The following is a 15,326-nucleotide window of genomic DNA, read 5'->3' on the forward strand; positions in this document are numbered from 1 at the left end:
TTGGGCTTGCTGCTGTCAGTGTAGAGACAGCTTTGAATCCTCTGATCACACCCTCTCTCATCCCTCCCCCAATTTGTGCACTCGAGCTCTCTCCAAAATGAATATTCTTTGAAGGATTTAAAAAAAAATACAGTAAATCCAGATTATGACAGAGAACACACTGATGGTTCCCAGAGCAGAGGAGGGCAGGCAGCTGGGTGAAACAGATGATGGGGATTAGGGAGTACACTGGCAGATGAATTGTTGACTCACTATATGCTAACTGGAATTAAAATCAAAATTCAACAAGAAGTTATAAAAAAAAAAATACGCAGATTTAATTGCCCAAAGAAATAAAATAGCATGTTCAAAATAGTGAAATGCTAATGAGCATAAAGATTAGCCACTAATCTCTACAAATTCAGTAGCATGGCATTCATTCCTAAGTGTTCTGCATGGCAAGTGGATCACGTGAAAGTGATCTTCAGATTGGTGCCTAGGATCCAGGGGTAACCTTCCGGTGGTATGAGATCATGCTTACTTCTCAGGAAATCAATTACCAGATCTCCAATTCACTGTATACTTTTGTAGAATCGAGCTGCCTCAAAGCTGAGGTTCCACTGATAGCTCCTGCCTCTCCTTTCTCAGTCATCCCTCTCCCACTTTACAAAGGAAAGATATAACCTCACCCAGGGATTAAAAAAAAATTCTCAGCCATGTCATTAAAAGATGTGTTTACAATAAAATTTTGCTTTTTATTTGATTCAGGAGTATTCTATAACATACTCATATGGGATTGACCAATGTGGTGATATTTATAATTTAAAAGATAAAGCTGGATCCTGAGGCAAGGGGGGGGGGGAAGGAGGGAGAAGGGGAAAGGGAGAAGGATATTGGGGGGGAAAAAAAGTTCAATCAAAAAGAACTTTAACTATTTAGAGCTTTATGGTTAAAGAAATCTGAAGTATATTCCATTAGAATAAAATTCTGCAGGGTCAGATGGAAATGATGGAAATACTAGTATGGGAGAAAGGGGGAGGGTTAAAAGTGTCCTGCTATAAACAAAGACCAATTCATATGTCTCTGAAATAGTGGGTATTGACTGTTAACTAATTTCATTTGGACGCTCTTAAAAGTGATGTTCCAGTTTCACTATGTCAGAAAATCACATTATTTGGAGCACTTAAAATTAAGATGAAAATGTCGGGTTTTAAAACATGCAAGGAACGCAAATTCGTTCAATATTCTTATAGAGAATACAGGAACAAAAAGTTTGAAGACCACCATAACAGTAAATTAAAAACGTCAGGAGCATATACAGTAAAGAGGCAGTTGGGCACTTCTAACCAGAAAGTATTATGATTTAACATGTTCAATTCTTTGTAGAAGATGGGAATATAAAACAATTGATAAAAGTTCATAATAGAATACAGGTGAAAATGACTCGTAGAATTTAACAAACAAGGATTTTCTGTTTTTGATGAAAAGAAAACAACAGATGAAAGCTGTAACGAACATTGCATAGTGGCATTAAAACACTGGAATGGAGGGGCGCCTGGGTGGCTCAGTCGGTTAAGCACCTGACTGCGGTTCAGGTCATGATCTCACGGTTTGTGGGGTCGGGCTCTGTGCTGACAGCTCAGAGGCTAGAGACTGCTCTGGATTCTGTATCTCCCCCTCTATCTCTCAAAAATAAACATTAGAAACAAACAAAAAAACACTGGAATGGAATCCTGATAGGTGTGGAGTCTCTTTCTCTTGAACTACTCTAAAATTTAGGGCTGCTTAGAAATAGTAGATAGGACAGCCTTACCAATGCTTTTATTCCTACAATTCTGACTAAAATGAAGACAAATCAAATAAACCTCAGTGAAGAACAGTCAAATAAAACCACGACACCATTATTCATAATTTAAAGCTACATCTCAGTTTTGTTCTCAGAAAGACTCTCACAATAAGAAAAATTATAAGGAAAGGTTAAGACCTTGAGTGTTACTAAGATGGGATGGGAATAACATTGCTGAATATCTAGAAACACCTGTTATTTAAAAACAGAAAATACCTCTCTCAATTACAAGAATATCGTTGCCACTTAAATATCTGCAGAAAGATCTACCCACATGCCTGGAAAGCCAACTCCAATGGCCATGCTCCTCCCTGACACCTCGGGCAAGTGGTTCTGATCCATGAAGAACTGTGGAGGAGGCACACACCCATTCCCATTCCTTTTCTCTTATTTAGACTCCCAAGTCCAAGCCTCATCCAAGAATGACAAACACGGCAACAGAGTAATGAAAAGTTCAGCCGAGATGGCTTCTACTGGAAAAACTGTGCACTTCGTTAGGGAAGGGATGGGTCTTCTGGCCCAAGAAAATGGACAGGATGACAGCTCCAGAGTAAGGTGCTATTCACAAAGCACTGTAAAGGCAGACCTCATCACTACCAAATCGCAAGCAGCTTACTCCCCAGAGGCATTGCATCACACTCTGGGGATGGCATAAGATACTTAACAGGGAGGAGTAGGCACTGTTCTCAGAGCAAAGGTCCCCTGCTAGAGGTATTTCTCCAACATACATCTCCCGACACAAAGAAAAACATCATGGAAACCATCTCTGGAGGAAAATCTTTTTTTTTTTTTTTTTTTAATTCAGGCATTGCTAACAAAAGATGTTCAGAGATTTTACGTGTGTTTAAGACATGCAAATACCCTTAATAACCCATACCAATCTTGGGCCATAAAAATTTATCAAAATATTTCCAGTAAAAAAAAAATTTATATTTTAAAAGGGCACTCACAACTTAAAGGTTTTACCTAGATCTTCCTCAATCCCTAGTTGTAATTTCTTCCCCTCCATCTTTTCTATGTCTTCGTCATTAAACTTATACCATTCACCGGACTGTGGATCTTTCACATGGGCAATGTAGTGGCCAGAATAAGCACTCACTCCTCTGTGTATAAGGACTGCACTCAGTTCATACACATAGGACCCACCTGGAGAAAGAGAAAGGGAGAAAGTAAAAAACGTTTTGGAGAACAATATTCCTTCTTCTATCCTGAGCCTTAACTGTAATGATTAAAATTGTTTTCCTATCTGATAGAATTCAAAACATGTTTTTTGTTGTTTTTGTTTTTTTTTTACAAAAAATCTAGTTTTACAAAGTAATACAGAGATGCTATCTTAAGCACCTGACTGTACTGACTCTCCATTTCCCTTGCAAAATATACAGATGGAAAGCTATCGCACTCTGGGCACCCAGGTCAGGGTTACAAAGCTATTCTGTAGTACACTTTGCTATTCCGCATGAATTGGCTCACCTATATACTTACCAAGAATCAGGTGATCATATTCTTCTCACAAATTACTTATACAAACTAATGAGATGGGAGTGTGAAATTAAAAAAATTTTTTTTCAAGAAGAAAAATGTTTTAGAAAAAATTAGAGAGAAGCCATTAAGAAAAACTGCTGTCAAAACAGGCATAGGCCAAGATAACTGGAAACAGGAAAGAAAACATTAAAATTTAGAATGAGGTGGGGCACCTGGGTGGCTCAGTCGGTTGAGCGGCTGACTTCGGCTCAGGCCATGATCTCACAGTTCACGGGTTCAAGCCCCACGTCGGGCTCTGTGCTGACAGCTCAGAGCCTGGAGGCTACTTTAGAATCTCACTCTCTCTTTCTCTCCCCCTGCCACCACCCACCCCCCGTCTCTCACAAATGAATAAACGTTAAAAAATTAAATTAAAAAATCCAGAATGAGGGGCATGTGGCTATCACAGTCAGAAGAGCGTGCGACTCTCAATCAAAGTTCTGAATCTGAACCCCATGTGGAGTGCAGAGATGACTTAAATAAATAAAACTTCAAATAAATAAAAATACAGAATGATTCTGCACTGAGGTTTCTTCAGAAGTATTTTTAAATTCCTATTTCACTTTAAAGAAAACCAATAAATAAACAAAAGCATATTACGCACATGGCTTATGCAAGAGAAGGCCTTACCCATTTATCCAAATATCGGCAAATGAACATTGCCATCTTCAGATACAATATTCTAAAGCTTTTTTTATTTAAAAAAATTTTTTTTTTCAACGTTTATTTATTTTTGGGACAGAGAGAGACAGAGCATGAACGGGGGAGGGGCAGAGAGAGAGGGAGACACAGAATCGGAAACAGGCTCCAGGCTCTGAGCCATCAGCCCAGAGCCTGATGCAGGGCTCGAACTCACGGACCGCGAGATCGTGACCTGGCTGAAGTCGGACGCTTAACCGACTGCGCCACCCAGGCGCCCCTCTAAAGCTTTTTTTAAAGAAAATCTTTTAAACCAATCATGGGGAGAAATACATATGTACTGGAAAAAAAAAAATCACTTCTATCTATTAAAAATTAGAAAACAAAAAGCTAATTAGCAACTCCATAATACAGACAGAATTTGTTTTTTCTAACAAATATATCATTAACATCTTTCTATATCATTAAACATCCTAAAACTTATTGTAGTGGCACCTGGGTATCTCAGTCGGGTAAGCGTTCTTGACTCTTGATTTCAGCTCAGGTCATCTCAGGGTTTCGTGAGTTCTGCATGGAGCCTGCTTAGGACTCTCCCTCTCTCCCTTGCTCTCTGCCCCTCCCCTGCTCGTGCTCCTGTCTCTCTCAAAATAAATAAACATTAAAAAAAATTAGATATGATAAAAAACCAAACTGAACTTCTAGAAATGAAAATTATAATAACTCAAAGTCAAAACTCTACAGAAAGGCTTAACGGTAGATTAGGTTCACCTGAACAGAGAATCAGTAAAGTAGAAGGTGGGGCTAAAGAAATTCTGGGACACACAGGACAAAGAATGAAGAGGCAGGGAACATCTTAACAAACACCTATTGGGATTCGAGGGGAGAAGAAAGAGTGGGGATGAGACACTTTAAGACACGATGGTTGAGGAATTGTTTGATACCTTTTGCAGGGAGGATAAATACACTTAGAATCTAGCCCAACAGGTCACAGTGACACTGCAAAATGCCCAAACCAGAGAAAAACCTCTTAACAATGACAAAAGAGGCCCCAACCCCTCACCGGCAACACAAGTACTGCGACAAGAGGTCTCTCATATACCGCGTGAACATAACGGCCCACGTTAGGGAAAATAAATGTCACAAGAACAAAATACAATTTTCAGACAATGATATGTGAAAACAATTTGCCATCAACAGACCCTTTCAAAAGGAATTTTATAAGCTCTATTCCATATTAAAAAAAAAAAAAAAAAAGCCACTGCAGATGGGAGGTCTCGAATGCAGAAGGGAATGAATGATAAACCAAAGACGGTGGTAAACAAAACACCAACAGTCCTACACACAATAAGGCAGCCTTTGAGTTTTTTAAAAAGCAGAACTAAAATACATACAGAAAACAGGAGCCCCTGGGTGGTTGAGGTGGTTAAGGGTCTGACTCTTGATTTCAGCTCAGGTCATGATCTCACATTTCATAAGTTTGAGCCCCGCACTGGGTTCCAGGCTAACAATGTGGAGTCTGCTTGGGATTCTCTCTCTCCTGCTCTCTCTGTCCTTTTCCTGTTCATGCTTGCTCGCTCTCTCTCTCTCTCTCTCAAAATAAATAAATAAATAAACAAACAAACAAACTTTGAAAAATTACTAAAAAAAAAAAACACATACAAGAAATAAGCAATTTAAGAGAGGATCGACTTCTTAGTGGTTTAAGGTCCTTGTAATGTGTTTTTGGTTTTTGTTATTTTTATTTAAGTAATCCTAAGATCAACAGTTACATTCTTCCAACTGAGCCAGCCAGGCACCCCAAGGTACTTGTACTGATTACAGAGGTAAAGACACTATGTCCAGAGTTAAGTGCACATGTTATTTTCTGTGTTAACTAATGGAAGTAGAGAATAGTGATATCAGTCAGACAGCTCAGGCTTATCTACCTGGTGTGCTGGTCCACACTCCATATTTTAGGGCTTCCCTGGACTCCCCCACCTACTGTTCTTTCTACCACACTGCCCTCTCCCATTACTTCATGGTAAAAGTGAACCAGAAAAAGCCTCTCCATCTCCCCAACCTCAGGAAACCGTAAAGTAGACCCATTACCCCTGAGGAGAGCAAGAGAAAGAGAACGTGGAGGGGGAAGGGAGTGTCATGGTGTTAGTCTGGCCTTCGTGCCAGGTTCTTACAGCTTGGGTGAACAAGGGGACCTCAGCACTGAACTCAGGTGGTGCTGGTACCTAACTAGCAGGGATCCCAGATGCCTGGCAGAAATAAGTAAGGTCTCACTGGAGGATGTGGTGTCATGCCAGCCCTCAGGGAATCCCCACAGGCTGTCCATGTGCAATAACCAGCATGCAATCAAAGATGACCGACTACAAAAGAAACACGACAACAACACAAGAACCTACCGATACCCCCAAAATAAGCCCGCACAGCATTCTAAGAGTCAGTCATGGACTATAAAAGTAGGCTGTGTCTCAAGAAATGAGAAGCTTTAAAACATATTCAAGTAACGGGGAGCCATAAAACGTGGTACAGATTTGAACCAGAGGAAAGATCAGTACTTAAGGGTAAGTGGGGTGGGGGATAAGGGTAAGTGGACCGGTGCAGTTACAAGATCCAGATTGGGGGGCGCCTGGGTGGTTCAGTCGGTTGGGCATCTGACTTCGGCTCAGGTCATGATCTTACACTCCTTGAATTTATTTATTTTTTTATTTTTGAGACAGAGAGAGACAGAGCATGAGCAGGGGAGAGGCAGAGAGAGAGGGAGACACAGAATCTGAAGTAGGCTCCAGGCTCCAAGCTGTCAGCACAGAGCGTATGCGGGGCTTGAACTCACAGACTGTGAGATCATGACCTGAGCCAAAGTCGGACGCTCATCCGACTGAGCCACCCAGGCATCCCTACACTCCTTGAGTTTAAACCCTGCATTGGGCTCTGCCTTGACAGCTCAGAGCCTGGAGCCTGCTTCAGATTCTGTGTCTCCCTCTCTCTCTGCCCCTCCCTCGCTTGCACTGTGTCTCTCTCTCTCTCAAAAATAAAATAAAAACATTAAAAACAAATTTTTTTTTTAAAGATCCAGATTGGGATTCCGTTTTTTTCGTATAAACTTGCAATTCCCCAAATTAAAAGGGTTGAGACGCAGACAGACACACAGCTATGACAGTGTTTTTCTCCAGCCACCTTCAACCACAGCCCAGATAAAGGGGCCAGGGAGGCAGGCAGTGCAAGATTTCATCATGGGTTGGGTTTCACCTGGCAATATCCCAGGAGGAAAAAGGTAAACTAAAGCCTAATGTTCAGGGATGCAAACTTACATCGTGAAACACTAAAGCAAAATAAAAATGAAAATAAAAAATAGGGGCGCTTGGGGTGCTCAGTCAGTTAAGCATCTGTCTCGTGATCCGGGCACAGGTCATAAGCTCACGGTTCGTGATACTGAGCCCGGCGTCAGGCCAGAGCTCGCTTGGGATTCTCTCTCACTTCTGTGCATGCATGCTCTCTCCCCAAATAAACAAACATTTAAACAATTAAAAATAAAAAAATAAATGAAGCACCATAAAAGCCAGATTAGTGCCTATGATTTGAGGGGAGAGAAGGGGGTGTTACTGGGAGGGGCAACAAAAAAGACTCTAGAGTACTGGGAAGCTTTATTTCTTGGCCTGGATGTTGCTTGTGCAGATGTCCACTTTGTGACAATTCTTCAAGCCAAACGTGTATTTTGGACTTTTATGAATGTGTTATGTTTTATTCTAAAAAGGTAGGAAAGTCAATAGAGTGACGTGTATGGTGCACACAACAGCAGGACAAGGGAGGGTGTGCCCCTCAGGACGGCTGAGGGAGAGAAGTGGGAGAGATCGCCTCCAATAGCAGTTCCACGTAGTATTCCCTAAATTAAATCATCATGCTACACCATACAAGTAGAAGCAGTAACTGTGACTGTGTGACCAAGAGACAACAACACAAAAATTTTCGTATCACGTTACCATTGTCAGCCTGAATTTATACTTACCAATTCATTACTCTCAACAGCTTCAGGTTCTGGTAGTTGTGGACGGCCAGTGGAATCTGTTCTTTAATGGGCACCTTTTTTACTAGATCTCAAGTCTGTCTTTGTGTTTTGCTAACTGTACTAGTTTACTTAAAATGTTTATTTATTTTTGAGGAGAGTGTGAGCCAGGAGAGGCAGAGAGAAGGGGACAGAGGATCCGAAGCAGGCTCCGCACTGACAGCAGAGAGCCTGACATAGAGGTCAAACCCACGAACCCTGAGACCATGACCCGAGCCGAAGTTGGTCACTCAACAGACTGAGCCCTCCCAGATGCCCAGCTAACTGTATTGAAATGTAACTGGTTTCTTCTGAAATTCTATGAATTTTATTCAGCCCCCAGACCCTCAAGGTGGTCTACAGGTATGTTAAAATCTCTAAGAAACATGGCAAAAGTTCAGTTAGAGAGTCAAGGGCTAAAGGTTCAAGGAATGGAGACCCCTTGGTTTACAGATCTCTGCAGATCTGCAGGCCCACTATTTAAGGAAACAAGGGAATTCTCCTCTTAAAAAGACCATCTTTTAGATCTACTTTTTCAGCTTCATATGGATAGGTATGCACAGACACATATAAATAATACAGGAAAACAAATACTGGTGATATAGTTATAGAATTGCAGGTAGTTTTTATTCTTTATGCCTTCTAAATTTTCCAAATTACCAAGAATGAACCCAACCCTGTGCAATTTTAACAAAAATTAATGTTTTCAGTATTTAGAAGGTTGCGTGTTTGTACAGCAAATAGCACAAGAGCCTGTGAAAGACAAGGTCTATGGCTACAAACTACTGGATTAATTTTACTAGTCTTAGCTAACAATTCTAAAATAAGAAAATAATTTTTATTCTTCTATTTAAATGCACACACTAAATTTAAATATTTCTACAGAGTTTTTGACACGTCAAGTCTATTTCATAATCATCTTGTGCTCCTTACAGTACAAATTAGACAAATACATAATATATTTAGTAACAGTAGTAAGAAAAACTATCAAAATCACACAGTGGAGACAAGGAAAGTGCTAATTTTACATCGAAGTTTCTGGACTCAGAGAAACCACCAGGCTATCAGACATCTCTAATTTTAAACAACTACCTGGAACAAAGGAGGCAGGAAGCAAACCACTAACCAAAGTGGACTACAGTTAAGTTACTCATTCAGCCAAGTACAAAAGTAACAAAGTCCAGGTGCAAAGTCTGCAGCTGTTTTCTTCCTGCACCAAGGTGCGAATTTCAAACCCGCAACAGTGACAGAGCATCACACATTTTAAAGTGTAAGTATTTAATACATCATTCCCCAACCTATCCAATTGTTTTTTTTCAAAGGTTTTATTTTATGGCTTGTTTCTATTGTAAGTTGCTTTTTATGGAAAGAGAGTTTATGATATTAATTTCTTTATTAAAAATTTAATGGACAGGAAGATCGATCTGAGAAGTGCAACAGTCCTTCCGGTCAGGTCAGGGCAAGAGGGACAAAAGGGCAAGAAGTCTTCTTCTATCAATAATCACCCTGTATGTAAGGTGAAGACCACCAAAACAAAAGGGTAGGAAACTGTTTGGCATACCATCATAGAACTCATCACCGATATGAATTAGAGCATACATATTGAAATTACGCCACCTAAAGTTTTTGATGAAAAGTTAAAAAAAAAAAAAAAAAAAAAAAACACGAATGGAGGCAGCTCAGAGAGACTTCACTTTATGAGGAATTACAGATACAGTTCTGACACTAAGGGACCACTTTGTGGGTTCAGACAGTAAAACACCTTCTCGTGTTTTTATTCTTTTGTACACTTAATTATGGAGATCTTGACGAACCATCTAATCTTTGCTGTGTACTTACGGAAAAATGGAAGTAACACATCTCGGCTTGCCTAAAAAGCCTTTGTTCCCAGACAGACGTTAACGTGAGCAAATAAAATTTAGTAATAAACTGCTGTTCTGTATTCATCGCAAGCAGATCACAAGTTACATTCTCTGAGCATTAAAATTATCACTGCTCGGTAAAAATATTACCTTTATGTTCCACATAAGGCTCCATATCCAAAATTTCTGAGAAGCCAATGTAGGTATTCAGCTTTTTCTTATGTCCAGTTTGCCTAACCAAGAGGAAAGCTAATTATATTTATATTTAAAACAATCATAAAACAATGTATAAGCTCTATCACCTATTTTAATAAAAAATGCATTGGTAGCTAGGTAGGCTTCATTTAGCAATCTTGCTCAAAAACCTGTACGATTAGAAGTCAACATAATGCTGTCTTGTAATCGGTGTAAAATAATAGGTTGAAATTATGAATTTAAAGTGGTGATTCTAAACTTATTTCCAGAAGTTTTAATTTAATCACAACAGAGCCACCAAAACTCCTGCACAGAAGTAATGTGCATACGCAAACACTGCCTTTATTTTAATTATAAAATCAAAGATATATTCCCATGGGGGCTGGAGCACCGTTAACTATAAATTTACTCTACTTCTTATACAGAATTACAGGAACAGCAAGATAATTCACTCCTTACCTAAATGTTTGTTTTCCTTTTCTAGTTTTTAATAATTAATAATAGAATAAAAAATAAGGACTCCCTACCTTTCTAGCTTTAACTCCTATACGTCTGGCTTACCTAAGAATTTTGTGATCAAACCATGAATTATTTGCAAGTCAAAAGGACAGGCCCCACCTACAGCTTTCACCCCCAAATCTAGAGTTTCAAATTGTAAGCACCGTATTACCTTCTCTGTCTATGGTAAAATCTGTCCCCATCAGTCCACAATGAGCAACCAACACCGCTACTCTGCACATGCTTACCTGTCAAAGACAAAGCGCATCAGCTGTAAGTTCAGGGTGCACGGAAGGCTGAGGAGTCTGATCTTCCTTGTTGCATTCTGTTTACTTTGACAGTTTTCACAAAAGTATCGATTGTCTCCTTCTAATTTTTCTTCCTGCTCAGAAATAAGACATATTAGTTAAAAAAAAAAAAAAAAAGTAGAGGGTGGAAAGGTTTTTTTTAAAAACTGATCAAATCTCTGATGGAAAGCATAATTTCATGTTCATTAACAGCCCCCCCCCCAAGCTGTTGAAGGTCAAGCTACTACAAGTAACAAAAAAGGACACCTACAATAAAAGGTACTACTTAGCAGGAATATTATTTACTTGCATACAACAATTTGAAATTGATGTGCCTCTTTCCAAAATGTATGATTTTTAAAAAATTTTTTAATGTTCATTTATTTTTGAGAGAGAAAGAAAGAGGGAGGGAGGGGCAGAAAGAAAATGAGACAAAGAATCTGAAGCAGACTCCAGGCACAGAGCTCGATGCAGGGCTCAAACCCAAAAACTGCGAGATCATGACCTGGGCCAAACCCAAGATGCCTGACCCACTGAGCCTCCCAGGTGCCCCCAAGGAAGTAGGTTCTAAGTTAAAAAAAATCCTATGTACTTTGACACAACAAAATTAATTTAATAAGAGTGGGAAATGGGTGGGAATTACATATGGGCATCAGAATACACACACACACACACACACACACACACACACACACACACACACACACACAATTAAAATTACTGAACCACACTGATGACATTAAGCGAAAAGAATAATGCAGGAAATTCAGTGTTCTAGCTAATGCTGGTTTCTTTTTAAATTGTTCCCGCATGTCCTCGTAACTCACTGTCCAGTGCCCCTCCTCAGCATCCTTGGCCAGCTGCACCTACCTCCCTGATCCCCTACGTCTGAATGTCCTCATCTCTCTCTCAACCCCTTGTTAATTTTATCCAGCCCCCAATGCCCTCCCCTGAACATACCCCAAAGCAAACTCTCAATTCCTCTCCCAAGCCTACTCCTCCCACAGCCCTTGTCATAGCGGTTCTGGCAGCTCCATGCTTCCTGGCACTCAGGCCAAAACCTTAGTCATCTTTGACTCCTCTCTTCTCCATATCCAGTCTGCAACTGTAGTAGCTCTACTTTGAAAATACACTGAAAATCCAAACACTATTTCTCACCTCTTCAGCTAACCCTCGGTCAAAGCCACCATCAACTCTTTCTGTCTCCCCGACCCCACCTTCAGCCAATTCTCAAGACAGCACCCAGAGTTAAGGATTCAAACACATCAGGACTCTATGACTAGCACCCCCTGGTGGCATCTCACTGCACTCACAGTAAAAGTCCAAGGCTCTGGCAAAGGCGTATCCTAGGTGATGCTTAGTTATGTCCACAACTTCCAACTTTCTCCCCTTGCTCATCCACTTCAGGCACACTGACCTGCTGTTCCTCAAACCACTGGGCACATTCTACACCTCCTTCTTTCCTACATGGCTCCTTCCTTCACGTTCCATCATTTTATTTAGAACTGCAACCAACCTACCCTCCTTCCTACCACATTCTCCATCCCTCTTCCCTGATTTATTCTTCACCACAATACCTATTATAGTTGACACACTATATATTATACTTATCCTTATTTTATTGTCCTTCTCTGGTCCCAAAACCACTACATTATAAGGCAAAACTCTGTTGTCTCTTTTGCTCACTATGGTTATCCCCAACTGCTGAAAACAGTGTGTGAAAGCAGTAATCGCTCGATCAATATTTAGCTGAATGAATTCAATAAATGAGTGTGTGAAGCAGGCTAACGGTTGTGCTAAAAAGGAGGAAAAGCACAAAAATGTTTTAAGATGTGAAGCTGTATGATTAGCTCATCTACTATGTTAAGCGCTTGTTCCCACTTGGTAACAAAGGATTCCTCTTAGCAGCTTTTTCAACTCTGAGCAAAAGAGAACCACTTCCATTTTCCCACATAAATCAAAACATACAGAAAGGAGAGAGATACGCAGTGGAGGGATTTAAAAATGACCACAGTGATTTTATTTTATTTTATTTATTTATTTTTTCAACGTTTATTTATTTTGGGGACAGAGAGAGACAGAGCATGAACGGGGGAGGGGCAGAGAGAGAGGGAGACACAGAATCGGAAACAGGCTCCAGGCTCTGAGCCATCAGCCCAGAGCCTGACGCGGGGCTCGAACTCCTGGACCGCGAGATGGTGACCTGGCTGAAGTCGGACGCTTAACCGACTGCGCCACCCAGGCGCCCCGCCCACAGTGATTTTAAAAAGAAAACTGTATTCCACACATTGTAGTTCTCATTAAATGAAAGGACAAACTAACCTGGTAGTAACAGAGCTTAGATTCCCTTAAAACACTCTACCAGTCTGAAACATACAAGTTTTTACACATAACTTCACGTGTAAAATAACCTGAAAATATCCAAAAATTATTTTAATACACCATCTGCTTTAACACCTTAAAATTTACAAAGTTTCAGGGCAACTGAGTGGCTCGGTTGGTTAAGCATCCGACTTCGGCTCAGGTCACGATCTTGCGGTTTGTGGGTTCAAGCCCTGCCTCGTGTTCCATCTGTACGGAGCGCCTGCTTACAATTCTCTCTCTCCCTCTCCAACACCCCACCCCCTGCCCCCCGCCCCCCGCCTCCCGCCCTGTGCCTCTCCCCCGCTCAGGCTCTCATATCTCTGAGGATAGATAAACTTAAAAAAACTGAAATAAAAATTCATAAAGTTTCTTCTGGATTATGACATAAACAGACACTTCATATGTGGAAAAGTCTGAAGTAATGAATTTAGCCATTAAATTTTTTAAAATTCAGAATAATATTTAACTGTTAATGAGCAGAAACAACTATATACCTTCAAAAATTCCGAGATACAATCTGTTAACTGTTTATGGCCTTGGATATTTAACTCCAGTTCATAAAACTTTGATAAAAGCTTAGACTCTCTGCCACACTGGTTGCAACTATAATAAAACAGAGTGAAAGTTAAGATCAGAGTTGGAAAACAATAAAGTTCCATTGTATTACATTCTAGAACCATGGAGAGAAGCATTTACCACCTTATTACCTTGGTTCTCTTTCACAGAAATTATTTACACTGTATGTTAAAAATAAAAACAGAAAGTGATTGGTGAAGCATGTATTTTATGCTTAGGAAAAATTTTCAGAGGCATTTTGCATTTACTCTTAAGAGTTCTCCACTCTTAAGAGTGGCTCCAATCTTACTCTTTCAATTCACACCACAGCCACAAAGTCCGTGGCAAGAGCTCGACCACACGTAGGTCTCAACACCTGAATGAGTCCAACTGCATTTACCAAGTCAGTTGCTTTCATGTTCCCCCTGGAAATCTATTACTAGAAATATTTCAGGTCCCACGATAACCCACGAACTTATAACTTGGAACTGAACTGAAAATCACATCACATACGAGCAACTGTCTTAGAATAAAATGTACCCTGGGAAAGATGAAACACACTTACACAGTTACATAAGCATATTCTCCACAGAATTGCTGCTGGACAATGTTCCGCACATCTGGATTCTTTTGTTTAGACAAAGTATCTTCCAAAAGAGACATAAATAGCTTTGAAAATTCTTGGGCATCCTACAACACAAGTTTGGGTTAATTTAAAAAATAAAAACAAAGAAAAAAGAAAAACAGAAAATGAAAACGAAAGAAAAATCATTATCTTGATTTTCAATTTCTGATACAAACAGCAACAAGTGAAATGTTCCAGAAACTACCTCTATTTTTGAAGTTAGCATTTTCAACTAAGGACTAGAGCTATGTTGAATCAATTTGTACCCATGCATGAATTTTCAGAAATGAGATCAAGGAAAATGTGTCATATGCAGGACAGCTAATAAAGGCTAAAATTCCAAACAGGAAGAAAAAAAAAAAACAAAACTTAATTTCTAAAAAGGATTTCACTTCATTTCCCCCTACAAACATTCTAAAGAACACCTGGGTTACCTTTTCATATTAAAAAAAATGTTAAGGTTCTTTGTTATTTTCTGGGAGGGGGATTGGGGAACTTGTTAGGAAGCAGTCTTTTTCTTCCCACCTTCCATCTTACTCAATGGTTGAGAATTTTGGATTAATATATATTTATTATAAAAGAAAATTTATTTTTGCCATTCTTCTAAAAAAAACCAACGTAAATAAAAAATAAAAAGATATCATATTGTTTCACTTAATAAAAAAACATTTAAAGGTCCTTACCTGCTGTTGTCCTGTGTCCAAGCCCAAGGCTTTAACAAATCCCGATGGATCGATGTATCGCCTGTTACTGTTTTGCAACAAGGCAAACAAGTACTGGAGATGCTCACAAATTGTCTGAGGTTCATAATCTATTAAAAAAACATGTCGGTCTTTTAAAAACTACTCCTTTCCTTTTTTAAAATATGTACTTCTTCACATGAGAATGTGATCAAACACCCTTATATCCGAAGTATATTAGT

General features: G+C 39.7%; 1 protein-coding gene across 10 annotated transcripts in view; it reads right to left on the reverse strand.

The window, feature by feature from the left end:
• USP48 (ubiquitin specific peptidase 48) overlaps positions 1-15,326 on the reverse strand; it is a 112,032-nt gene that overhangs the window by 43,120 nt on the left and 53,586 nt on the right. For 8 of the 10 annotated variants that reach the window (XM_045035263.1, XM_023258271.2, XM_045035260.1 and 5 more), the window contains exons 4-9: positions 15,088-15,215; positions 14,345-14,469; positions 13,719-13,827; positions 10,822-10,955; positions 10,031-10,113; positions 2,792-2,971 (exon numbers count right to left, since the gene is read on the reverse strand). In XM_045035263.1, coding sequence (XP_044891198.1) covers positions 2,792-2,971; positions 10,031-10,113; positions 10,822-10,955; positions 13,719-13,827; positions 14,345-14,469; positions 15,088-15,215 — 759 coding nt within the window. The remainder of the gene's footprint in view (positions 1-2,791; positions 2,972-10,030; positions 10,114-10,821; positions 10,956-13,718; positions 13,828-14,344; positions 14,470-15,087; positions 15,216-15,326) is intronic. The other 2 variants (XM_045035262.1, XM_045035261.1) reach the window with 1 other exon arrangement.

This window comes from Felis catus, chromosome C1 (assembly GCF_018350175.1).
Source record: "Felis catus isolate Fca126 chromosome C1, F.catus_Fca126_mat1.0, whole genome shotgun sequence".
Classification (NCBI taxonomy): domain Eukaryota; kingdom Metazoa; phylum Chordata; class Mammalia; order Carnivora; family Felidae; genus Felis; species Felis catus.